Raw genomic sequence first — 26790 nt, forward strand, 5'->3', positions numbered from 1 at the left:
TTTGTGCGACAGAATAAGTGTAAAACGGGGCATAAAAAGAGAGCTGGAAGAGCGCTCAGAGAGTGCTCAGTCAAGCTTCTGTGGGTAAACCGAGGTTAAACAAACAATGTGCCTTTCCATCGTTGCTCAGCAGAGTGTGAAAAACCAACATACATTTCTGTACCACAATCACATGCAATCTCCAACCTAAACACCGCTCATCGCGGCTGCAAATTCAAACACGTCACAGGCAATCGATGCTAATGTCGGCCATAAAGCAGGGCGGCAAATGCGCATGCAGCTTGTTCTACATTCCACATCGTCCGTTTGTCAAGGTGTCATGCTGCAAAAGGAAAAAAATGAAAATAGGGGGGGACAACATTGTTCTTTTGAAGCGTTCCAATACGGGTGCAGCTGAAATGGTCATTCAGGAAGAAAGTAAAGCAGAGAGGGACAGAGTAGGCCGAAGCCTGGTTTAAACTTCATCACATGATGCCGTCATGTGCCGCTTTGAGTTGTGGACTGGCTATTTGTGTGCGTGACGGGCGGCGATAGATCGTCTGTTTTCAAATTGCCGAAATGTAAATAGGGATGAAGTGGTTAATGTATGTTTTGGAAATTGGAAATACTCAAGTAAAGTACAACATTTTACTTACTGTAAGTACATTTCCTAAGTAAATGTAATTAGTTACTTTACACCAATGATAAATAGGCCTACGCAAAAATAGCCAATCTACAATTCAAGCAATCAATGAAGCTTAGATCTGCTATTTATTTCCTTTTTTTTTTTGTCCAAAACAAAGATGCTATGTTGAAAGTGGTTAAAGGACAACTTCGTTTTTTTTACAACAAGGGTTATTTAATGAGTTATACATGTTGTTTATAATTCAGAAACAAAAGGTAATGGACAGTGATTTTACAATGAATAACACCAATAAATAACTTGCACACCACTTGGGTCATTTGTGAGGGATAAAGACGTTTGCGTTTTGGATGCACAGCAGCTGGTGGACGTGTCACGCAGAGCTTTGATCCATTCCCCAGTGAGCCGGGTGTGTGTCTGTAACCCAGAGAAATACTTCAAGCAGCTCCTTTATGTTTTATTTTGTGAGACAACTGAGGCATCTCAAGGGCTCTCTCCTCCGCAATGTAATTTGAGGAGAAACAGGATTGCCATCCCCCCCCCTCCCCACAATCTCTCTCTATGCATGTCTCTCTGTCTGTCTCTCGCTCATTCTCTCTCTCTGTGACCCCTTTTAAATAATTGAGAGCTGCAAGAGCAAAGCTGGGGCAATTCTGTCATGCTGAATGAGAGACACAGAGAGAGAGAGAGAGAGAGAGAGAGAGAGAGAGAGAGAGAGAGAGAGAGAGAGAGAGAGAGAGAGAGACTTATTTTAAATCAAGCAGCTTAGAGTTGTAATATATGTTATAGTAGCTATAGTGTCTGTCAGCATATCACTGTCTGTTATCCCTGAGGTTGAGAGAGGGGGGGGGGGGGGAGCAGAGTGAACGAGAAAGGATAGATTTAACTAAAAGAAGGGAGAAAGAGCGAGAGAATCGACTTAAGAGTAAATGATAGAGATAGACAGAGCACGAGATAAAAGGAGAGGTGGAGAGAGATTAAATATAAAAGTGGAGAGAGAAACAAACAGGAGAGAGAGAGAGAGAGAGAGAGAGACGGGACAGAGACGGGACAGAGACGGGAAAGAGGAGATGAGTGGGAAGGACAGAGAAGGATAGGAGAGAGGCAAGAGATAAAGAGTAATGGTGAGAGAGAGCTGAGAGACAGGATGAGACATGAGGAGACACACACACATGCGCAAATTGATGCCTTGAAATCTCATTGTGAAGTCCTCTGGTGATTTTAGTGGTAATCTCTGCCTACCATACGGCAATTACAGTGGTTGTAATTGGCCACAAGTGGCTTTGTACAGAATCATTTTTGGATTGGACGGGTAGCACAGAAAGATAGTCAGACAACAAAACAGACAGACAGACACATTGTGTACAATGTGTAATGCATAACCGGGTGGAGCATTGCACTTCCAACTTGTCTAGTAGTAATAATAATAATAATGATGATAATAATAATATATGGATTATTATATAAATTGATGGAATTCTCCAACCTAATGTGGGTAAAGAAACACATTTTTCTTTTACCATATCCTCATATAATTGGCCCTCACTAATGCTCATTATAAGATGGCACCACTTGCTCAAAGGTGTAGAGTTTGCTTATGGGTATTGTCTACTCAATCATCCATGGTTCATAATTGGACAAAGCTGAGCTAACAGTAACTCACTGTAACATGTTCTGCATTGAATCAACCACCAGAACCTGAATTAAAATATAAGACCAATTTAAAGAGTAAATAAACTGCCAGAAGGCCTCATTTGATTGGTCGGTACCCCAACAAATCAATAACCGCTGTTTGTTCATTCCCATGGGGTAGTGGTAGAACATCCTTTTTTTTAAAAACAACATTTTTATGCCATGATTTTGTAACCCAGTGCCAATTGCCTAAGCTGTAATCCTGGGCTCTGCTCTCCCTCTGCCAACCTGGGGAGGGCCCCGAACTGAGCTCATGCTTCCTTCAGTGCATGTGGAGTGAGCAGGCTGCATCTTATCACCTGACATGGGGGAGCTTCCACAGTTGGACGCAGCGCGTGGAAGGAACATGTTATTCCAACCAGTTCCTTTCCCCTCCATCAGGCGCCCCGGCTGGCCAGGGGGAGGCAGTATAGAGACCAGGATTACTGCCTGTTTTTGTGAGGGTGTCTACCCTAGGAGGAACAGAGAGAACATGCAAACTCCACACAGAAAGGCCCTCCCGCCAACCCCACCTAGGGAGTGGGCGCTGATGACACGGAGGAGAGAACACGCCCCCAGCACCCACAGCACCCCCCGGCAGGAATCGAACCCAGGACCTTCTAGCTGTGAGGCGGTATTTTTTTTTTGGGCATGTAGGCTATTGTTGGGTATGATGTCCACAGATATAAAGTGAATTCTTCATTTCACCAGATCTTTATGATTTTTGTGAGATTAACATTTTAAGTTTTAGTGATGTTTGGAGAAGGCTGACAGAAAACGTCACCCTTGTACCCATTGCATTGGTACTAGGTGCGACCAAACGGACAAGGCTTTCTGACAGAAACTCTGTGGCTAAACATTTCCCATGTGCGGTAGAAGCAGGTGAAATCCAGTAGGGACACTCGAATCTATACTCCACCATTAAATATTGCGAGCGGCAAATCTATTCGCCTTTTAGAATTTTTGGAACGGATCCCTTCAAACCCTCTCACAGGTTCATGGGCATAAGGGCCGACGCACAAGAATACATTTTGTCTCGTTAAGTGGAAGCTGTGAGGAGCCCCTCAGTCAAGGTGGAGACTGAGAGTCACATGAATTTGCAAACTGAGGGAAGTGGCTGACAGTGACAGAGAGATGCTGTTACAGTCGAGTTGAGAAAGTGAGTGAGCAGTGCAATGCCTTGCCTTGCTCACGGACAAGGAGAGAGAACGAATGACTGGATTAAGTGGGACTGAAATTGTGTTTTATTCTGTTACAGGAAGTGGGTTCTGGTCGCCAGAGACCTCTCTGTCTCCGTGCTATTGGTCTATTTTCTGCCACCCTTTACCCTTTATCCTCACTCTATACCCGCAAAATGCGGGTATGACAACTTGCTCTATCTCTAAATGGTATTTTGGGGACACTATACCCGCTGCCCATTGTGCCGACTTGCGACTTGCGCATGGAGGTATATGGCCGTGGGCGTGTTGTTGCTATTTCTCTAAAATTGGTATTTTGGCAACACAGATTTAGGAAAACAATCTGGCAAACTATGCCACTTCGTTTGTTTGCCAGATTGCCACTTCGAGTGCGCGCTGCCAAAGTACAAAATACATGGACACTCTGGACTCTGACCTAATTAACCATGACCTGATTATCCACGAATCTCAGTGATGGTGAGCACATGGTGAGCTTGTGGATCAGCCATTTTCAAATAGCCAAAGTTTATTATTGTAACGCCCAAACCACACCTATGCATAATGTAACAGTGTTTTTAGGGATATAGCTGGTGCCCAAAATAGCAACTTTAGCACAGGAACGCCCCATCCTAAATACTAAATCCCTAAATTGCGGATTTTGGATCCCATAAATCCTCATTGCCAAAATAGAACCCCTAGAGTCCTTACCCTACAGGGAAGTTCATTATTATTCACCAGGTATCATTCCAGTTCGCTTATTGCATTGTTGTTCAGAATTTCAGAACATGGCAAATCCAGGAGCTTGTAGATCTGCTATACTCCTATTTGCCATCTTAACACTGACCATCACAAATCTAGTTAGACAAAATAATGTTTTCGCTCCGTCACACTCTCAAAGCAAAAACACTCACTGCTCCTACAGATTTTGCTCTAAAATCACGCAAAGCTGTACACAGTATCTCTACAGTCATGTCATCAACATGGATCTGTCCCATTTCCCATATTCCCTCCTGATTGGCTACCATTGCCTTCCAAAGTTTGTGGATGCGACCTGACGGTCGCTTATCTCCCGATTTAGGGAGTCTTACTGGTAGCATATAATAGCCTTAGTAGCCTACTACTAGTGAGAAACCTGTCTCTCTGAAACCATATAACTCAGTGGTTTTCAACCTTTTTCATATCAAGGTCCATTATCTATTCTGCAATTGAGCCACGGACCACCATTTGATGCGAGTTAGCCTCACAGACCCAAAGCGTCTAATATTTTGTTACCATTGGATACGATTTTATCCACACTTCCATGCTGTATTGATATGGTACCAATAAAAGAGATAAACATGTAAACAATTCTGATACATTCTCTAGTTGTGTAGACTTCTTGTTGCGACCGTAGGTCGCACTTACTATCAAAACCTGCACAAACTGTGAGTGAGTGAGTGAGTCAGTCTGTCCGTCTGTCTGTCACACCTCACACGTCACACTATTGCCCTGCTCATATCTCCGCAACCGTTGCCCCGATCCATGCCAAATTTTGCACACACACTCCTTGCCTGCCAAACTACAACCTCCAAGGACCCCCGGAGCCCCCGGACCCCCAGGTCCCTGGGGGACCCCCAGATGTAAAAAATGACCAAATGTGCAAAAATGACCAAATGACCACCCCAACGGGGCTTCTCACGGGGAATTCCCGGGGACCACCGACTCCTGGTGCTCCAGAACGGATGCCAAAGTGGTGGCGCCCCCAGTGGAGGACCCCCTCCACTGCAGCTCACATAAAATGCCGTAACTCGGGCTAGGAGCGTCCGGGAGAGCCGGGCCCGGTACCTATTCGTCCGCCAAGGCAACGCGGAGACCCCACCCCTCATTTCTCACATGGCCCTCTTCTAGCGCCACCATGAGGCCGATTCTTGCAAAACACATTTTTGGACACTGCTCCTACAGATTTTGCCCTAAAATCACGCACATCGGTACACAGTATGTCTACACATTGCCCACACAACTAGGAACCAATGGCAGTTACAGCCCTCTTTGTGTATACATGTGACCTACGGTCGCTTATCTCCCGATTAGGGAGTCTTACTGGTAAATTAAGTGATGCAGATGTTTAACAATAATTGTACGCTTGAGAGCGTCAAATGAAACCAAATGGACTCGTACTGTTTAATTTGGTTACCAACTCTCCATTATTTAGCAGGGGGGACCACCTGGAACCCCCTTAAGGACCACTGGTTGGAAACCACTGACATAACTGACCCTGCTGGCTGGCTTTAGTAAATCTCACATTCTCACAAACTCTGCTTCTCCCTCCCTTGGGGACATCTTCCTGACCGTCTGCCTCCATAAGACAAAGCAGTCCTGAGGGGAAAGGACTGCCACTTCCCTTCAAAGAACAAACGATCACAAACTACTCACTGGGACACTCAATAACATGTTCAGAAAAGAGCAGATTGGTATTGAATGGAGTTATTGCTCTTTCTGTGAACTCAGGGACTCCAGTACACCTGGGACAGCAGGTTAGTGAACTCCTTAGCCAATCAATAAGCTCAATTGATCAATTAACTACCAGAGAGACTTATCTAATACCGGCAAGGCCCTCAAGCTCAATAACCTTTGGGAGCAACTGCATGTCTGGAAGGGTTTGTCGGACAAAACGCTGTTTAAGCATTTCTGCAGCCTTCTCTGACCGGCAATGACAACTAGAAGTAATTATTTGTTTTCTGTTTTAAATGTCACAGGTCACGGCACTGAGGTCTGAGATTCATATAATCAAAAGGAGGATCGATAAATGCTACGCTATCCATTTCTGCAAGAGCAACATTTTGTTTTGGCAGGTGAGATAAGGTGTCACTACACATGCAGTTATGCAGTATCAGGTGCATGTTCCATTGGCTCGGCAATGTCGGCATGCACTGGGTGTCATTTATTATTTCCTTTGTCTATGACCGCAGATCTTGTCTCATATAATGGAATGAGACTTCAATTCAAACTTACTCATGGAATGAAGATAGTGGCATAGTGTCCTTTACATTGTAATAGATCAGGGGTAGGCAAAATATTGTTTTAAACGTGGTCAATTAAATTAAGTCACCTAATTTGCAAAAGAATTACATCCTGCACATAATTCTACATTCATTAGAAATTCTGAACTTTGACATGGGGAGGGAATCGGGGAGATAGGTGGGTTGTTTCTCCGAGTCTAATGATTGTTATAACAATGTCCAGACAATCAAAATATGTCGGCATTTTTAATGGGGTAGGCTATAATTAAAATTTATGTTGACAATGACATGGCACACTGACTATCTAGAAAATAAAAACATGGCACTTCATTTCAAAAAGGTTGCGGACCCTTGTAATAGATACTATTAACGTTTATTGAAAATAGCTTATCTAAGCTCACCATGCGTAGTGTTGTGAGCATGTACGATTGCTTATTTTTGCAAAATGTTTGAGTGTTTTTTTCTCTTAATTGCTTTGTATAATGTTGTGATTGCGACTGTAGGGAGCAGTTAAAAGCCCTTTGCACACAGGCGCGTTTAACCGCACGGATAAAACGGACAATATAATTTTTTGAAAAGAAAACAATGATTCTCTATGACCTCATGCACACCGGCTCCGAATTAGCCGTGCGACGAGTGGCTGCCGCCGTGCGTTTTTTTCTCGATCGAACCCAGTTCGATTCGTGCGTCTTGTCGCATGCGGTAAAAAACTCATCACTCCTTTTATGACTCCTTTTTGGATCCGCAGCGCCGATTCCGCACAGCCTTGCACACCAAATCCAATGCGTTTTATTCATGCCGCAAACGAAAAAAACGCAACTGTCCTGTGTGCAAAGGGCTTAGTATCAAAACCTCCGCCTCATGTCAGTCAGTCAGTCACGCCTCATGTCACACTCCATATATGGCTGTCCTTGTCCATTTTATGCCCTTATATGGACATATTGTGTCAGTCTTATGTAGTCTCAGGCTCTCAGCGCTTTAAGGGCATCATACTAGTTTATTAAGTAATTGTGTTTATTCACTTAGACACATACAATATTAATGGTTCTGCATAAAGTACTATACTGTAAATCTGTCATGTAGAGTGTAGAGAACTATCCTTTGTCTTGATTATCACAAGACTGACACTCCCCCCCCCCCCCCCACCAATAAAATAAAATAAATGACGCGTAAACTTCACTGAGGCAAGACAACTAAAAACAACAAACGTGTGCTAGAAAAGTGCCCAGACAGACACAAAGAAGCATAAAACGCCAGGACACAGATGGAGAAAATAATGAAAAATGAAACCAGTACGCTTCCCTGCAGAGAGCAGCGGAACAATGCTGACAAATGAGAGGCCCAACGCCGGGCAGGGATGCTTTCATCAAACAGTGGCGGAAAAAGTACTAATATTGTATCAGTACCGCAACGTAGAAATACTCCATTACAAGTTAAAGTCTGGAATTCAAAATGTACTTGAGTAAAAGTACAAAAGTGTTGGCACCAAAGGTAAAAGTATAAAATGTTTGAAAATAGCCGATCTACAAGCTCACAACGCTTGTAGATCGGCTATTTTCAAATAGCCTAGGTATGAAATAGTGCTAAAGTGGTTCAGTTATGTTTATAATATTATAATGTATATCTGCAAAGTAACTAGTAACTAAAGTTTTCAAATAAATGTACTGGAGTAAAAGTACAATATTTGGATCCGAGATGTAGTGGATTAGAAGTAAAAGTATTGGAAATTGGAAATACACAAGTAAAGTACAAATACCTCAAAATTGTACTTATGTACAGTACTTATATAAATGTACTTAGTTACTTTACACCACTGTCATCAAATAAACATCCTTCCTCCACTTTCTCCCCTCTGCTTCTCCAGTGGTGGGAAAAGTACTCAAATGTAAAAGTATCAATACTGCAATTTAGAAGTACTGTTGTAACAAGTAGTCTGTTACAATTAAAAAGGTCCAGAATTCAAAATTGACTTGAGTAAAAGTGCAAAAGTATTGGTATCCAAATGTAGTTAGATTACTCTTTCTATGCATTTGATGTATGATGTATTACCTTGCTATTGTAAGTAACTCTGGATTAAGAGTGTATGCTTAACGCCTAAATTGTAATTGTTGTAGTTAGTATCAAAAGTAGATAGTAGCCTACTCATTATGCAGAATGTCCCGTTTCACTAGTTTTAAAATGCATGAAATTTATAAAAATCCTTTTTAGCAGATCACAACACGTTGTGAGCTTGTAGATCGACTATTTTAAAATAGGCAAAGTTTAGGGCTGAAGTGGTTAATGCATGTTTTGTAACAATAATCAAACAGTAACTAGTAACTAAAGGTTTAAAATAATTGTAGTGGAGTAAAAGGACAGTATTTGCCCCTAAGATGTAGTGGAGTAGAAGTAAAAGTAGAACATTTTAAATACTCCAGTAAAGTAAAAAAATAAAATAAATAAAATGTGTACTTAAGTATACAGTATTGAGTAAATGTACTTAGTTGCTTTACATCACTGCGCTTCTCCCCTCTCCATCTCTCCTTCCCTCCACTTCTACCTTTGGTCTCCACCTTCACTGCTAGTACTATAGTCTGCTTGTATCCTTCAGCGACCAAATAATTTGGAAGAGGGAGGAGAGGGAGACAGACAGACAGACAGACAGAGAGAGAGAGAGAGAGAGAGAGAGAGAGAGAGAGAGAGAGAGAGAGAGAGAGAGGGGTAGAAAGAGAGAGATTCAGAGGGGAGAGACAGAGAGAGAAAGCGAGAGAGAGGGAGCAGTAATGTACTTCAAGGTGAACCAATAGCAGCAGTAGCAACACAGCACAGCAGAGCATTCAGTAAATGATGGTTATTGTGGCAGATTTGGGGCCCTCAAAATAAGTAGGAACAGGAAAAAGTAGAGCACAAATTATGCGATGTACTGGCTTGGGCCCAAGCTGCTTATCTCCTCGCATATTTAGCGTAATAATAACAACACTGGCCAGGATCACCTTGATGATTTATCATGCCCTGCCAACAGGCTGCTGAAGCCAATGGCACATTCTGATGTTTTCCTACAGATGTCTGTGCCAGGGGGCAGGGGCGTCACAAGGGGGGGAAAAGTGGAACTGAGTTACTAGGGCCGAAGGTGGAGGGGCCTTAATTATTTTATACTTTAGCTATTGAAAAATAGCAAATATACAAGCTCACAGCGCGGCAAGCTTGTAGATCTGCTATTTTCTAAAGGTCATGAACATGTGTGCAAATCTTTGAATATATGTACTTTTTAAGTGAACATTTGTAACTCAAATTTTGCTTCTGGGGGGTCCCTGGAACGAAATATTTTGAGATGGGGGTCTGCGGCCAAATACATATAATTTTGGGGCCTTGACATGAAAAGGTTTGAGCACCACTGACATAGAAACATAGGTTTTTTCAAAAAACCTTAGCTCGGCACTCGGTGCCACACTGTGAGCTTATATATCTGCTATTTTTCAATAGTTAAAGCACAAAATGTGAGTGAATCCTTGTACAAAGGGCCCAGAATTTGGTGCGACACGCCTGCCAGGAGGGATGAATTCTGCTTTCTAGCGCCGCAGCCTGAGAGTTTAAGGACAGACAAAATGCATGCTTTTTGGCTGTCACATTTTTAGAATTGGGAGCTCATGACTCTTTCATGGGAGGCCGCTTTTAAATAAATAAGGAGGCTAGATTGAGTCGCCCATGGAGGCTCAGGGAGAGGCCATGGCATGTGGCCCAGGTAGATATAGAAAAAAGAACAGGGGGTAGAAAAAGCAGGCAGTGGTTTCACAGATTGTCTTTTTATCTGGGCGGCTGGCTTCCTGGCACGAGGCAAGCTCGATAACTGTCCTGAGACCAGCCAAGAAAGTGGCACAACACGAGAAGGATGAAAGGAGAGGAAAATCAGAGAAGAGGAGGAATTGGGTTTCTTCACTTTCATCTCCACCTCCTTGAAAGGGTTGTTTATTGTCTCCGCTGAAGAGCATGGTTAGAGATGAAGGGCAGATGAAGGCTACGCCTGCTGGAGCTTGGCAAGATGAAAGATGATCCCCGCTCACCATGATCAATAGCTCTGTGGAGACATGTGAATGTTCTGCTACACATATAAAATGGACCACCACCTCTATCTTATTGCCCCACTAGTGTCTCCAATATACTCCAGCACACCCTCCATAAACCAGAAACACCATCCCACACAGCAGCATTCAATCTGCCATATTTTGAGGGAAATGGGTGGCGTAGCTTGGTACTGCGAGTGCCGCGCTGCGAGCTTGTAGATCTGCTATTTTTGAAAAGTTGTGAAAATGTGTGCAAATCTTTGAATATATGTACTTTTTAAGCGAACATTTTCCCACTTTTTTTAATGTAGTTAATTTTGTCCTGGTGTTACATTTGACCTAATCTCTCAAGAACAGACTAACTGAGCTCTGCAACAAAACGGTAGATGGCGCTGTTTTCCATTTTCTTTGATTTGACAATGGCCAGCCAGATTGATTTTAACCAAGACAATAATCTGTGGATCTCAATGGAGTATTTTACTGTAAAAACCCACCTGATGGATGTAAAAATGTTCCTGTTCCATTTGTAATGGGGATTATTTGTTTTGCACTGTTTTATTGTTTCTGTTCACAGGGACTACAGATGGAAATTATCTAGTTGATAAATGTGGTATAACGCATATTTATTTTCTCTTTGCTTTAAATGTTACACTCCAGTTTTAGCTCTCAATTGTCATACTTCATTATAATAATTTGGTTATGCCTGTCATCTAACTAATTAACAAAACAGGATAAACACTTGAATGATGTATCGGTAACTGTCTATTGCAGGCCTGTACCTGAGTGCAGGTTTGGAACATAGGCAGGTTGTGGGGAACCACGCATAATGCACACCATAAATGTCACATAATTCGCAGATCATGTCTGCATGTACAGTATCATGTCAATATTATGATCAGTATCATGCTCAGTATGCCTGTGATTCGCATCAATTGCGGGCCCCAGTGTCATTCATGTCAATTTGCTTGCATCATTCACAGGCGACAGCCAGTGCAAATCTGCATGTAATCTCATCTTTCCATTAACTTTGCGCTGTTCTGCAGAACTGCTGTTCTGACAGATTTCACACAAATTTCACCCACTTCTTTATACCTGTAAACCAGTGATGTGACAATAAAGTTGATTCTGCAAGCCCTTGAGGAATAAACTAATGTGCATGTGAAGGTGAATGGTTGGACGAGATATGGACGAGATGTACAAAGGACTCACATACACACAGGCAGCGATTCGTGATATAGATGGATTTTTCTTTGTATTGCAAAACACGTCAACTTTTAAAATCAGTCATAGCTCAATTCCACTGTCCTGTTTTAGCACTGTATATTTCATATATTCCTCCAGCTACAACCTGGTAGTCGGGGGCGTTAGGGATATTTCGCGCTATATTAGTCTAAAAGTGCCAAATTTTGCACAGATAACCCAGGGCATGCCCTAATGATTTAGCTAGAGCGCCCGAGTCGGCGACCTTCGGGGTCGCCACAGCGGCCAAATCAAGTTGGGCTCCCATCGACTTTCTATATAGGAGGAAAATACCCAGAAATAAATCTGCTTTAAGTAGGATGTGAGAGGTCTAACTAGGGGTTTGTCATGATGCTGAATCCATTGCAAGCATTTGTTTTGCACAAAAAACATTCCTTGGGCTATAAATGGCCCAAGAAAATGCCCACAAAACAGTGAAATGTGATGACTAATCACTTTTCATCAATAAACCATTGTTTTCTGGGGCTATTTATAGCCCAAGGAATGTTTTTTGTGCAAACCCTAGTTAGACCCCTCACATCCTACTTAAATCCCCCCCCAAAAAAAATGTTCTGGGTATTTTCCTCCTGTATAGAAAGTTGATGGGAGCCCAACTTGATTTGGCCGCTGTGGCGACCCCGAAGCTCACCGACTCGGGCGCCCTAGCTAAATCATTAGAGCGCGAAATGGCCATGTTATCTCCCTAACGCCCCCGACTAGTAGGCTACAGCCTAACTAACTGAACGAAGGGAGGCTGAACGAATCTTCAGCTGGGCAGCATCCAAAACTGTTCCCCAGGAGCCGTGGCGACAAGTTTGGGTCAACAGGATAATTTGGGTCCTGGGTGCCAAGCAGTGTCCTGGCTAATAAAGACACTTTGCTGGCCTGATATCATGCTGTCAGCATAGCGCTAGACCTTAACGAATAGATGTAGCCATTGCAGCTGCTCTTTATGGCATGATTGCACACTTGCTGCTCTTTTGTCCTTGCTAACGAAGCCAGCTTGGTGCCGCCTGCCTGCCTTTTCACTTCATCACAGTACAATACATACATGCCACTAAACCAAGTCCATTTCTTTTTTTACCCCCCTTTTTTGTCACAGATGTCGCTTGAAATAGTTTTGTCATAATGCCATGGCTCTATATTAACCATCTAGAAGAACATCCGTCCATCTGTATTTGGGCAAGACTGCCATGACTTTTTTTCCTTCACTGTAGGCCAGTACATTTGTACATACGGGACGTTATTACTCTACTTTTACTGTACCTATCCCAACTATTAGGAGCAGTGGGAGCAATTTAGATTTGCTTTTTGAGATACCTAACTAAGACTGAGAATTTGTCTCTACCCCATTTGGTTCAAGGCATACAGTGTATCCGGTGCTAAAGCTAATGCAGAATAGAGGACACTTCAAGCCAGATCTCTAGCTACCATTTTAAGTGGGTCACTGGCAACCCAGACTATACTTTGTTGGTTTCTTCACAAATCCTGTCATGCTGTGTGTCACCTTTGTTCTCTTATGACCTCAATTGTCTGCCCTACCTACAACAATGTCCTTCCCTAACACCTCCAGACTCCTTGGATGAAAAGATTAATTAATAACAGAAATAGAAAGTTTACAGAAACTATAGTCCTTGAGGTGAGACGGACAGTTTGAGTTGCAATAAATAAGTGTGATTCTGCAGTGAAATGTGGTAGAGCGGCCAACTGAGAAGATGGACGCTTTACCTTCCCGTCCAAGTGCTCACAATATGTTGTCTTGTAGATCTGCTATTTTCACTTTAACTTTTTTTGGCAGATGACACGCCCAAAGTAGCCTATTAATTGTTTAGGAATGACTTCATATAATAGGTGTCTGTCTCCTACAGTACAATTCTGAACTAAATCTAATCTAACATCTCGTATGGGGGTCCCTGGCATAATACTGTATATGTTCTCTGTGTTTCCATACTGTATAGTCTATGCCATTTGTTGCGATCTGCTATATCTTATCTCCAAACATCTTGTCACACAGAGCAAACAACAGTGAACTTATTTACTTCTTGGGCTGGTTGTTGTGTCTCTAAGGTGTTGTGTGTTTACAGTGGATTAGGAATTAGAGGATTAAAGGAAGGGTAACATATTCTTAACATTTGAGCTTCCATACATGGTCACAGGTCAAACAAAACACCCTGCTAGCACAGAGAGGAAGTACTTTTTCCCCCATAACATGCAATGTTGTTCTTTTGAGGCTAGAGAAAAAACATGTTAAGCTACATTCATGTCAATTTGTTTCAAGTTTCAAATGTATTCAAATGTACATCATTGCATTGCATTACGTTAGTTACTAATGAATAACTAACTGATGCTGTCATATAATTGTAAAGGAGTAAAAAGTACCATAATTGTTGCTGAGATAGTGTCTTAGATTAGATAAAGTATCACAAATTAACTAGAGTAGAGTACTGTACATGAGTCATGTAATTAGTTACAGCACTATATCCACCACTGTAAAATTCACTTCTGAGAAAGCCAGATTGTGGTTATTATTCATCCCTGACCTTTTTTATTGTTTACTAATGCCAATTATCTTACCATTGTCGTATCAGATGCTATAGTAGGATGGAACTCTCTTTAGTTATACAGTAAAGTTATGTATATTCTATACACTGCACATTATAAGGCCATCTTAGGGAAGCTTCCTGCTATCATTGCAGCTTACTCTGCTTTGCCTCTAATAGCTACCAAATCAGGTCCACAAGATGGATGACAAGGATTTCACTTTGATTGTGCAGAGTACTTCTCTTATTTTGCATCTTTAACATGGAATGCTAAACTAACCTATAGCAATAGACCTTCACTGCTTTGATAGTATCATTTCACTTATGGATTTAAATCTCATACAGAATCAGAGATTTGTAATGTAACTTACTGTATGATTTCTGTTTTATGTATGATGTACTGTACTGCCATTATTATAAGAGTCCTGCATCCACACAAGTTAGAGATTTTAAACCACTGGGTGAGGTTGTTGTCAGAGATTGTCCCTCCCTTATACAATGCTTGTTTAGGCTTCAGTGTGTTGACATTAAGTCTTTGGACAATGGTGGTCCCTGCCCTCTTTGACTGTATAAAAACCCCAATACTGAGACCATTCTAGTCACTGACCTCTCCAGCCAAGGATCCTCTCCCATCTTCACCATCTCCATCTGGAAGGAACACCATCTTCACCATCTCTATCTGGAAGCTACATCATCTTCATCCAAGGAAGGAGCACCATTTGGACCATGGGTCTGAGTTTCTTCTCTGCTGTCCTGGCTGTAGTGCTGGGTCTCTCTGCAGCACTCAACACCACCCAGGTGACTCCCAGTACAGAAGACACCAATGAACCAAGGCATTTAGACATTACCTCGAGAATCCTAGAGGTGAACAAAGACATTAGCCAAACGTTAATGGAGGGAGATGTTGCTGTTCCAAGGAAGAGGAACGCCATGAGGTGCTGGTGGGACAGTGACTCCTGCAAATGGCCAAAGTCCTTTAACGGGCTGGTTGAGGTGCCATACTCCATCAGCAATTTCTTCTATGCTTCTGAAAAGGCTACGATCGAGAAAGCTATGGAGACATTTCACATGAACACTTGTATTCGCTTTGTTCCTTACACTGGGCAGGCCGATTATATCAGCATTGAGAGTCACAGAGGGTGCTACTCTACCCTGGGTAGAAGTGGTGGAAAGCAGGACTTGTCTCTGTCTGTTTATGGCTGCGTTCACCATGGTATCGTTCAGCATGAACTTCTCCATGCCCTGGGCTTCCAACATGAACACACCAGGAGCGACAGAGATGACTACGTGAGGATCAACTGGGAGAACATTTCCTCCGCTTCTGCCAACAACTTCCAGAGTCAGAACACCAACAACCTGGACACCCTTTATGATTACAGCTCCATCATGCATTATGGAAAGACTGCTTTCGGTACAACGTATGGAGCAGAGACCATTACTCCCATCCCAGACTCTTCTGTGCAGATCGGACAGAGGGTTGACATGTCCGACATTGACATCCTCAGGATCAACACGCTTTATGGATGTTATTATTGAAGTGTTAAAGTTGAGAAAATAAGGATATGTTTGTTTCTCAAGAGCCCTCATGAGTGTTGAATGATGATGATTCATAGTCAGATTGTCATAATCAGTTTGTGAAAAATCCGATGAAAATACCAATAAAAGTGATTAAAAGAAATCTGTTCTTTGAAATTATCTTCTGCTGGGAATGGGATGAATGAAAACAAAAGGGCATAAATATTGTTTTATACGATAAAAACAAACATTCAAACCTGACAACACTCTGGTTTAAATGTACTAGTGTCTGCTATTCAGTATTCACACAGTAGTGTCCATTAAGATATTATGTACTCCAAAATGATTATTTCCTCTATTAAAAGGGTTACTGTATATTTAGGGTTAAAACAGTCAAATGTCCATCAGACAGGTTAATTATTTGTAAAGATTGTTCAATAACTAACTGTAACTATATAGTTAAAAGCCTTTAAACATGTCAATTTAGAATAAGGGTCATGCATTGATGCCTGATGTGTTGTATCTGACCTGATCATCTGACCTGATTATCTTGGACCAATAACGTTTTGAGCTTGTGGAGGAGAGTAGGGCATTCATTTACAAAACAAGTTAAAATACAGCGATACGAGGTTTCTGCCAGACATTATATGCAACGTGGCCCCCTGGAGTGAGTGTGGATATATATCATCTAGTTGCCCAGCCCTGTCACAGAGGCTTATTGTAGTTATCAGCCAAGAATGCTCCTGCGTTCGAATGTTGTTCCAATGCTGCGCTACTGTATAGATCCCTGAGTGATGCTGAGGTAGAGTGCACCTACCATCAGTAGGTACTGATGGTTCTGTAGGTGCTTATTGTAACTCTTGCAGTGTGCTATTCACACACTGATGTGGTGATGCCTGGGTTTGAATCCAGTACCTTGTGGTCTAAAGGTGAGTGCTCTACTGACCGAGCTACTGTACCCAGTCCCAGACACAATGGACCAATGACTCATAATAATAGTGTGCCTTTCATTTAAGTGGGACACATATTGCACCTGCAAAAGCCAACAACACCGATAACCAGTGTTCTATTTGTGTTCACAGAGTTATGTAAACAAAATGCTGAATACTGAACAGCTGCAGTACTGTACATGCAGAACCCTGGCTTACTCTGTACTCTACAGAATGCAAGCCTCTTTCCAAACAGAACATGAATAATTTTACTGTTAAACAAGCCCTATGCATTGTGGAAAAACAACACTAGATCTACCTAAGTTATGCTCTCATGGGCCAAAAATAGCAGACTTACAAGCTCACAGCACGAAGCGTCCACGCTACACTTTACATACTCTAATGACTGCTGGTGTGTAGGCACGGAACATCATGTAACACTATTGAATAAATGTTGACTGATGACCTTTGTTTGGAAAATAATGAGGTTAGTCAGTGGGCGAGAAATGCCTGTAGCCTTTATAGTCCTACTGTATATCAGACTTTGTGGATGGCAATTCTGTTTAAATTTGTATAAAGGAGCAGACAGATCACATGAACCCTAGCGTCCCTTTGTGGCGCGAGGAAGTATAGGGTTTAAGTGGTGAACTACAAAGATTTGTTGTCAGGATTGGGCATCAGGACCATGGTTTGAAATTTTTGACAATAGCAGACATTGTTTTGTGGCATGTTTATCCAAATACACTACGAGGAAGGCTGCTCCAAAACATGTCTGTGTACCAGAGATGCCTGTATCATATGTAATAAACCAGAAGGATTGTAAGTGAATGCTGGTCATCTTGTGATTCTTATTGAACTTTGTTTGAACCGTGCACCCGGTGTGGTGGTGGTGGTTGTTTGACGAGTGCTCGCATTTACTTTGCAGTTACATTAATCCTTTATCGAACACTCATTTGTTTTTGTCCCGTTTACAAATCCCCATGCTGCTGAAGGATATAGCAATATAGGAAGGCGATATTGCTTGATCAAACTGTCTGAGAACATTAAGCACACGCTTTAAGGGGATCTACATGGCCTTATAATAGACTGATTAGACTCTCATCCATCATGAAGAGATCACAACAGGAAGATGACCGGTTGAATAGGATTAGCCTCAGTGACTTGAATAGGGCAGTTTCAAACAGGAATGGCAATTTGTCAAGTCTATATTACTCTTTGCTTAAGCCCTGCATTGCATCCCCGGGTCATCTGTAACCTGAAGTCAGGGGAAACGGCTTAATGTATTAGCTTTAAGTGCTAAAGGAAGTATTTTTCCCCTGGAAATCGCCACCTTAGAAGTCATGGTAGAGCATTAGGGTGTGTCTGTCCTGATGCTGGGTGTAGAGACACAGCATCCTCTTCAGGCTAAATGATGCGTGGAAATGACTCTGTTCTGTACAGCGATAAGCCTGGCTTTATGATAGCGAGGATGGTGGTGATACATTCCAAACAACCACAATGCCACACTGGGGTCAAACACAATAAGCTCCATCCCTCTGGGACACAGAGCTACCAACATCAAACACGCTTTCATGGTGTCAAATGTGGAGGTGTAATATTGATATCAGTACACTGAGTGGGGCCGACAAAGAATGAGCAGAGATTAATGTTGAGACAACTATTTTTTTTTAAAATTATTATTATTATAATTTTTTAACACGTTTGAGGGGGGGGGGGGGGGGGGGTATTTGCAGAAAATAGCCAAAGTACTAAGATTGTTTATTTTGGTGTAGAGGAGAGATTTGGTGTCATTCTATGTTATATGAGTTAAAAAAGGATCCCAATTGAAACAAGCCCAAAAGCTTTTTTGAGGTAGGCCTATCCTTTTAGTTGACCTTTACCAGTGAACTGTATTGTCATGAAACTGTAGGCTACCTTTTCCTATGCAAACTCTAACAAAAGTCTTCGACCATTCAATCAATCGATCAATTTATCAATCAATGTCACTGAGAACGTATTTGTAAAATACTGCATAAAGCGTTTGATCTAAGAATCTATTGTGTCATCTCGGGAAGGGAATTATTTTGCCAGCGTAACATAATATGACCAGCCAAGCAACCACAAGGGTATGAAAATAATAAAAGTGAAACCTACCTAGAAGATTATTTTCTCACAACCCTAATCAGCTTCAAGGTACATAGTCAAGCAAATCAAATGTTGACACACATGGTCTGTTTAAGTGTCCAATCATTTTAGCCATAGAGAACATGTAGGTTTTCAGTCCAACCATAAACAATGCACCAACTGATTTCACCACACTAATGAGTTTCCCTCTGTGGCTGAAGGTGTGCTAATTAGTGAAATCAGCTGGTGTAGTTTGGGGTTGGAATGAAAACCCCATGCACTCAGCTGGCAAGGATATGTAAATGAGGAGAGGAGAGGACAGATATGTTCACTTTCTTGGTCCAGCAATTCCAGCTGGCACATTGGTCAGGCACTTGGAGGCAGACTTTAGGAGGATTAAGAGCGTCTGCTAAATGCTTAAATTGAAAGGATTGAAAGTTGTAAACTGGAGCTGGATGTTCGATGGAATGCATTGAAGTCAATGAGAGTCGGTGGACATTGCCCCTTCTTTGTATACTGCTTGTTTAGACTTACTGTTTTCTTTTTTCTTTTTCTTTACATATCTACTGCATAGTAATGTGTTCTATTTGTCTGTCATTCAATGTTATATGAGATACTTCAATAGTTTCCAGTGGAAATAAGCTTAGTCTTTTCATGGATCTCCTTTTAGTAGACCTTGTACCAGTGAACTGTACCGTCATGAAACTGTACCTTTTCCTATGCAAACTTCTAATAAAGTCTTCAATCAATCAATCAATCAATCAATCAATGAATAAACAATATTTTGTAATGTGACCTTTGTAAGGTCATTAAGACACATAACACTTTGCTTTCTGGTCTCTTGTTTTTCGATGGGCACCAGGGACATGCAGAGAATGTTAGAGAGGCAGGGTCTGACATTTCTAAAAGGGCCTTTTGGTGAAAATGCTGCGACGCGTTGTGAGCTTGGAGGTCAGCTATTTTCAATACTTGATAACACACTAAACTATAGCATAAAAATGCAATAATGGAGATGTGGCATACGGCATGGATTTCTACACAGTGAGGGCAATTCTTTCAACATAAGATGATGCATTCATGTTCAAGAGAGTTTGGACAAGGCAATTCTCTTGAATGCTGCCTTCATATGGCATGGAAAGAGGGCATTTGCATTTCTTTCACTTTAGTAAAAACACGTATTCATGGTCTGGAGAGGGCACTTTTTACAGACGGATAAAAGGGCTGGGGCTCAAGCCCCCTTTCATGTCTATGTGTGCAAGTGCCTGATGGGCACACTACAGTATATAGGCTACGTTGAGGCTGTAAGGCAGAAATCTTGTATCTCCATATTTCACTATTATGTTTTTTCTTCCTTTTTTTCATAATTTATGCCGTATTCTATCATAGAAGAGTGTTGCACAAAAGTAGTGAAAATAGCAGATATTCAAATTGTAACGCTTTGTGAGTCTATGGAGTCTATTGGAGTCTATAAGAAGCATGCTATGGCAGAGAACGTTTATCCCATTATTCTTTACATATACTTGGTCTAAGGTACAAAAAGACTTATTAACAGATTAATCACCCCGTTAACTATTATTATTATTTTCTTATTTACAGTATTTCAGTAGAATCTACTGGATTACTGTAAATAAGAAAATAATAATAATAGTTTGAGCAGATCATCATTTTCAGTCCCAAAACAAGTTGAAGAAATAACCGAATCTGAGTAATATAGCATTAAACACTTTAACCGAAAATAACCGATCTATAAGCTCACACCATGTCATGTTGCGACAAATTATGAGCTTGTAAATCAGATATATTTTCTTAAAATTAGCCTATTTTCACCAAATGTTCGCCTGGAATAGGGACAGTAAGGTTCATGTGGTTATTAACTGATAATAGCTGATATGAAAAGAAGTATGCGCACATTCACTGCATTTCCCAGATGCAGGACAAACGCTTCAACATAAAAGAAGAATAAAATCCACACATCGTGAAGATATGTCAATCCATACAGCAGAGTATTTCTAACCAGCAGTGTGTGGGCTTTATTTTTCTTTTGTAATAACTGACATGTACTGTACAGTATGTACTATGCATTACAGTGATGGGTAATTGAAAGAATATACATGTGCAGCATACATACTGTATGAACAAGCTTCATAGGGCTGTGTATACAGTACTGGGACTGACACTGCTTCATATAAGCGCCTTTGATATGGTAATATCCTATGCAGAGCGATAGCTCACAAGCACAGAGTTTCTCAGAGAGTCAACCGTCTAAAGACATCACTTTTTTCTTTGTTTATCTCTGGAATCTGATACAGTATCGTAAAAGTGTTATGGCAACGTAATTCCCATAGGTCCTTATTTTGCCTCTAACAATAGTAGGTTTCAAATATACACTGCATTCTCACATGAAATGGCACAAGGGTTTTGTTATTGTAGGCTACAGTATAATGTGCATTGGTTGACGCCTGCCTATTCTCATTATCCCTCAGTTGCAGCTGGTTCCAAAGCCCTTGGTACTGTAATGGATGACCCTGAACACATGACATGTAAAGTCTGAGTTATATTTTGTCGTACGACAGTGCCATGCAAATGCACTTGCTCTTTCTGCCACAAATAGCCAATCCACTAACCTATATACTGTATACCTGTCAATGCATGAGTGATTGCAGCTGCCCGCCTCTATCTCTGCACCTACAGTACAATACATGAATCCCACCAGTGCCTAATGTCTATGTCACATGATTTTAAAATAATCTGTCTAAATAAAAAATAAAAACTATAGGCCCATATATGCACAGGAACGTCGACTGCCCACATTATTTTATCCTTTAGAGAAAAAGTCGCATTTGTATTTTCACGCTCAGTGGAGGAGAGGACAGGGGAGGAGAGGCGAGGACACTTGGCCGTTGCCTGTTGTCTGAATTAATCAACCCCCACGACCTTGAGATCATGCTCACATCCAATAACAGCACAAAAACAACAGATTTTCCATCAGTCCCTGAGTGAGTCTCATGGGGCCTTCACGAATATGCTACTATCTCTCTCTCTCTCTCTATCTCTCTCTCTCTCTCTCTCTCTCTCCACCCCAACTATTTTCTATTCTGCCTTCTCAAGTCTGAAGATAAATGGGTCTGCTTTGATAGAGCTTGGAGAGAAACGAGAAGAAGAATAAAAAAGTCCCTGTGGAATTATAAGCAAGGCATGTATGGGGTGTGGAATAGAAAGGAACGTGACCAGAGCTAAATGGGGAGGCGAGGCTTGTTGTATGGACGTATACCATGTTAGACACTTCACATTTTTCACTTTCCCATTTTTCTGTCGCCAGATTTTTTTTTACGAGTTACAAGTAAATATCCTATTTTCTTGTTTGTTTCTTTTCTTCAATCCCTGAAAATTGACACACAAAAATAATTATATCTATAATTTTTTTTTTACTAATATTGTTTTTTCAAAAGTAGTGAAAATAGCCAATCCACTTGTAGATCTGCTATTTTAGCTATTATTGAAATATGGCTTAACTAAGTAGTAATTAATGAATTAAGTGAGAGTTGAAACGTTTGGGAACCACTGCTCTAATGTGCTGAGAGCCTGGGTAGCTGTATAGGTGTGACATGAAAAGACGGTTTACCATTTTTATTCTCCAAATGGTTAACTAATTGCTTCACAGTGTCTCACAATTTATGATTAGAACTATGAAATGTAAATGAATCACCCACCCCACCCACCTCCATATTTCTGTAACATTTGGTCCTTGATCCTTCACTAATGTTGGTTAATTAGCAGAAAGCACAACGAGTGGACTAGCAATTCCCATGTAAACAAGCAATTAGTAGTAAAAATCATGGGAATGGGATTTAAATTACCTCGCTGCCTCCAGCAGCCCCTTTTTAATTAGCGGCTAAATTGATGGAATAAACCTAGAAATTGTTGGTTTGTTTCTTTTACTTTTGCCAGAGGAGTGATACTGTCATCTGACAACTGAGCACAATCATTATGTCCAGAAACAGAAACATGCCACCAAGTTGGAGGAGTTACAGCATATTGTTCTTGCTTCCTCATATTTCCACCTCTATACAGGATGACTGTATAGTAACAACATACACTGTATGTTGAATTGAATCCATATGTTATACAGCAGGGGTAAGCAACCTTAGGCAAGTTGGGTCAAAAATGGCACTTCCGTGACCACGAGAGCGAAGGTCCGTTTCTCAATGGATTTGTCATCTAGGAGGGTTATTAAACAAATTTGGCCGGGGTGTATTTTTCTAAATGGCCGGTAAAATGTTTGACAGCTAGGGTAATTTTCAGTCTCATTCACTTACTATACACGACTACACTATAAAGGAAAACATTACTCCCAAAAAATCTGCTTTAAGTGGGATGTGAGGGGTCAAACTAGGGTTTTTTAATTATTCTGAATCCATTGCAAGAATTTTGTTTTGCACGAAAAACATTCCTTGGGCTAAAAACGGCCAACAAAACTATGGTTTAGTGATGAGTCATCAATTTTCAGGGTCCGTTTTTTGTCTTTTAGGGTCCGTTTTTAGCCCAAGGAATGTTTTTCATGCAAAACAAATGCTTGCAATGGATTCAGAATAATTAAAAACCCCTAGTTTGACCACTCACATCCCACTTAAAGCAGATTTTTTGGGAGTCTTTTTTTCCTTATAGTGTAGTGTATAGTAAGTGAATGAGACTGAAAATTACCCTAGCTGTCAAACATTTTACCGGCCATTTTAAAAAATACACCCCGGCCAAATGTGTTTAATAACCCTCCTAGATGACAAATCCATTGCGAAACGGACCTTCGCTCTCCACAGTCACGGAACTGCCATTTTTGACTCAACTACAGGTGCCAACATTGGCACAGGGGAGGGTGATCACCCACACACTGCACACAGAAGTGTGAGAGAGTGGATTTTTATTTTTAAAACACATCTTTTTTTTTTAAACGTGGTCAATTAAATGAAGTTAACTAGCAAATTACATCTTGCACAAAATTCTACATTCATTAAAACTCTGAACTCTGACTGGGGAGGGAGTCGGGGAGATAGGTGTTTATTGCTCTGGGTCTAATGATCGTTATAACAATGTCCTGCCAATCAAAATATGTCCAAATATTTATCATTAAAAAAATGTAAATGTGGTCAATTAAATGAAGTTAGCTAATTTATAGCAAATTACATTGTGCAGATAATTCTACATTCATTAGAACTCTGAACTCTGATTGGGGAGGGGGTTATATAGGTGGATTATTGCTCTGGGTCTAATGATCCTTATAACAATGTACTGCTAATCAAAATATGAAAAACATATTTGTCATTATGTATGTTGACACTAACACTCTAGAAAATAAAAACGTGGCACTTCATTTCAAAAAGGTTGCTGACCCCTGTTATACAGGATTCATTGTCAGGGAGGCAGCAGTAGAGGTGTCATTTTAAATAAAATGTGGCAAAAATAAGTTACCACTTGAACCACATTTCCTAAATTGTTCACCTATACTGACAAAGTTGGGATGCCAAGTTGGAAGTGGTTCCTACAATAAATGTATGTTCGCAGACAAGAAAACGCATATCTCTAACATGGGTCACACAAAATTATAATTATGTTCATGGTCGGGCATGGATTGAGAGATGCACTCATTGTTGATCTGAAAACAGACTAACCAGGTTAAACATTGTTCAGAGTTTGGGAAAAAAGATGCATAAAATAATTGAATTTGAGGTTAAATGTGAAGGCTAGGGAGGGGCAATTGTCATCCCGAGGCCACCATTATCACTCTTACGACAGGTGGACCCTTGGAGTCCCTTGTAACTATCGGTAATCATTTGGTTAGGGAAAGACTGCATTTTGGTCATTGTGAAACTTAAAAATGAAAGATGGGACTTAGCATGTGTTTAAAAAACTCCATAGATTGTTTAATACAACATACCATATTCTCAACAATTCAACATCAACAAAATGTTTTGTTAATTAAAAAAAAGAAAATCTGCATATTACCTTTATTGCACAGAACAATTTGAATGTAATTTTTTTCCATAGATTTATCTATTTTTTTATGTTAATATCTTTTTTTTTTTGTAAAAAGTTGGCTTGGACTACATGTTTCGACATAGTCCAGGGGTCAAGAGAAAAAAAAAGCAACAAGAGAAATGAAATGAAAATCCCATTTGTCATCATCGGGGGCTGAGAAAACGGGTTTGGGGTAGGCGGGGCGTAGTTTGAGTACAGTAGCCACACTTTGGGAACTGAGAGAGAGAGAGAGCATTCGTTAACAGCGAAGGGGGGTGGGCGTGGGCAAGGTGTGGGGACAGGGGGCTACCAGAGAGCTCTGTATCCAATGTTGGAGTTTGTTACATTATGATATTTAAATTTTTCTGTTTCATTCCTTTCTGGAAAGAAGGGAATTAAAACAACACAAGCTGTGCCAGATATCTCCATTCACCAGTGAATCCATCTGTGTGTGTGTGTGTGTGTCTCTCTCTCTCTCACCATCTGCAGATTCAGTCCCGTAGACATCCAAACCTCATTACGGCCCAGGTTCCGTCTGTAACGTCAGCCACCGTAAATAACTTTAGACACGTTTTTTTTCTTTTCCCCCCCGTAATCTTCGCCACACTCACATCCAGAGAGACCCAGCTGTCCGCTTTGTGTGGACTAGTTTAAATGAGGAGAGCAAAACCTCATGGTTTATAATCCAGAGCTTTGAAACAATGCCGTTTTGTAGAGAGCATTATTTGGCAGTCCTCTCCTGTCCTTCATTGACACCGCACATGTTGTGGAGGAGGAGAAAGGGGAAATATTGTTCCGGTAAATATTTCCCTGGCTTTGGTGGGGGGTAAGTAGCCATGATGCTATGAACAGTTTATCAATACCATTAAACAATTGTACATAAAATGTAAAAGAAATATAATCGACAACCACCAACATCGCTGGATTGAAAGAAAACATCAAACAGGTTGAGGAGCACATTATTATGATCTGAACAAGCTTTTAATAACCCCACAAACATGTGACACACTGAATTAAACCATTCAATAGTAACCTATGAAGTGCATTTTGAAAAGGCCTGGGCTAAGCAGAAATGAAGAGTGAAAGTATTGTGTATCATGTCAGTTACATTTGATACGGTGGTAGCCATTACAGATGTCCCACTGCAAACAAAAATCCTTATGCTTCCTGACAACTTCCGATTGCGGTATTGAGAGCAAAACTAGATTTTTCAAAACAACCTAGTGACACCAATAAGGAACAGCCAGCATGCACTAAATGTGGGACTCATACAATGGCTCCGATCTGTTCTTGGCATGGAGTAAAAATCTATTCCCTCTCCATAATCCTCTGGACTGAGGAAGTATTATTGTCTTGAACATAAACGTGCATGAAGCTGAATCTGTCAGTAGATATTCATATATGTGAAGTCAGAAAAAAAAAGGAATGTCAAATTGTATTGTATCTATTGTCTGCTTTATTTACATAGACATTATGTTTGGTCTCCAGAAAAAATGAAATAATCTATTGATACAGATATCAGTATTTGAAAATGTACTAATGTGTAATAATGATGTCAGAACAATTTAACTGTGTTTTCATTGTGGGTCATCTAGTTCTGGGATGAGATGTTGAGCTTTCTGATGTGATGGGAGTGGGTGTCCATGAGATAAATCTGATTATACACATCTACGCTCAACCACCTCTCTATTCGTCCATCATCCATGCACACATGTGCGTAGAGTAGGTGATCATTATATTGTAATAGCACAGATGGTAGTTATGGTGCCATTTGTATTAGTAAAAGAATTAGACCAGCTTTGTGCTTATTATTGCAAATACTCAGAGTTTAGCATTTGGAATTGGAATCAGTGATGTAAACCAGGTATTGGGGAAACCCTCCTACAGTATGTTGCAGTGGTCAGCATTCTTTCTTGGTCATGATACGGATTTCCACGTGTCAGTT

At 40.9% G+C, this 26790-nt stretch overlaps 1 protein-coding gene across 1 annotated transcript; it reads left to right on the top strand.

Moving 5' to 3' along the window:
* Positions 1–15015: 15015 nt before the first annotated feature.
* On the top strand, positions 15016–15825 carry LOC308294403 (hatching enzyme 1.2-like; the record flags this gene model as incomplete). Its single annotated transcript, XM_080737136.1, has 1 exon — positions 15016–15825. One exon carries the CDS (start codon positions 15016–15018, stop codon positions 15823–15825), a length of 810 nt encoding a protein of 269 aa, XP_080593262.1.
* Between the last annotated feature and the right edge of the window lie 10965 nt (positions 15826–26790).

Source organism: Nannobrachium achirus (assembly GCF_963921795.1).
Source record: "Nannobrachium achirus genome assembly, chromosome: 11".
In the NCBI taxonomy this organism is placed as follows: Eukaryota; Metazoa; Chordata; class Actinopteri; order Myctophiformes; family Myctophidae; genus Nannobrachium; species Nannobrachium achirus.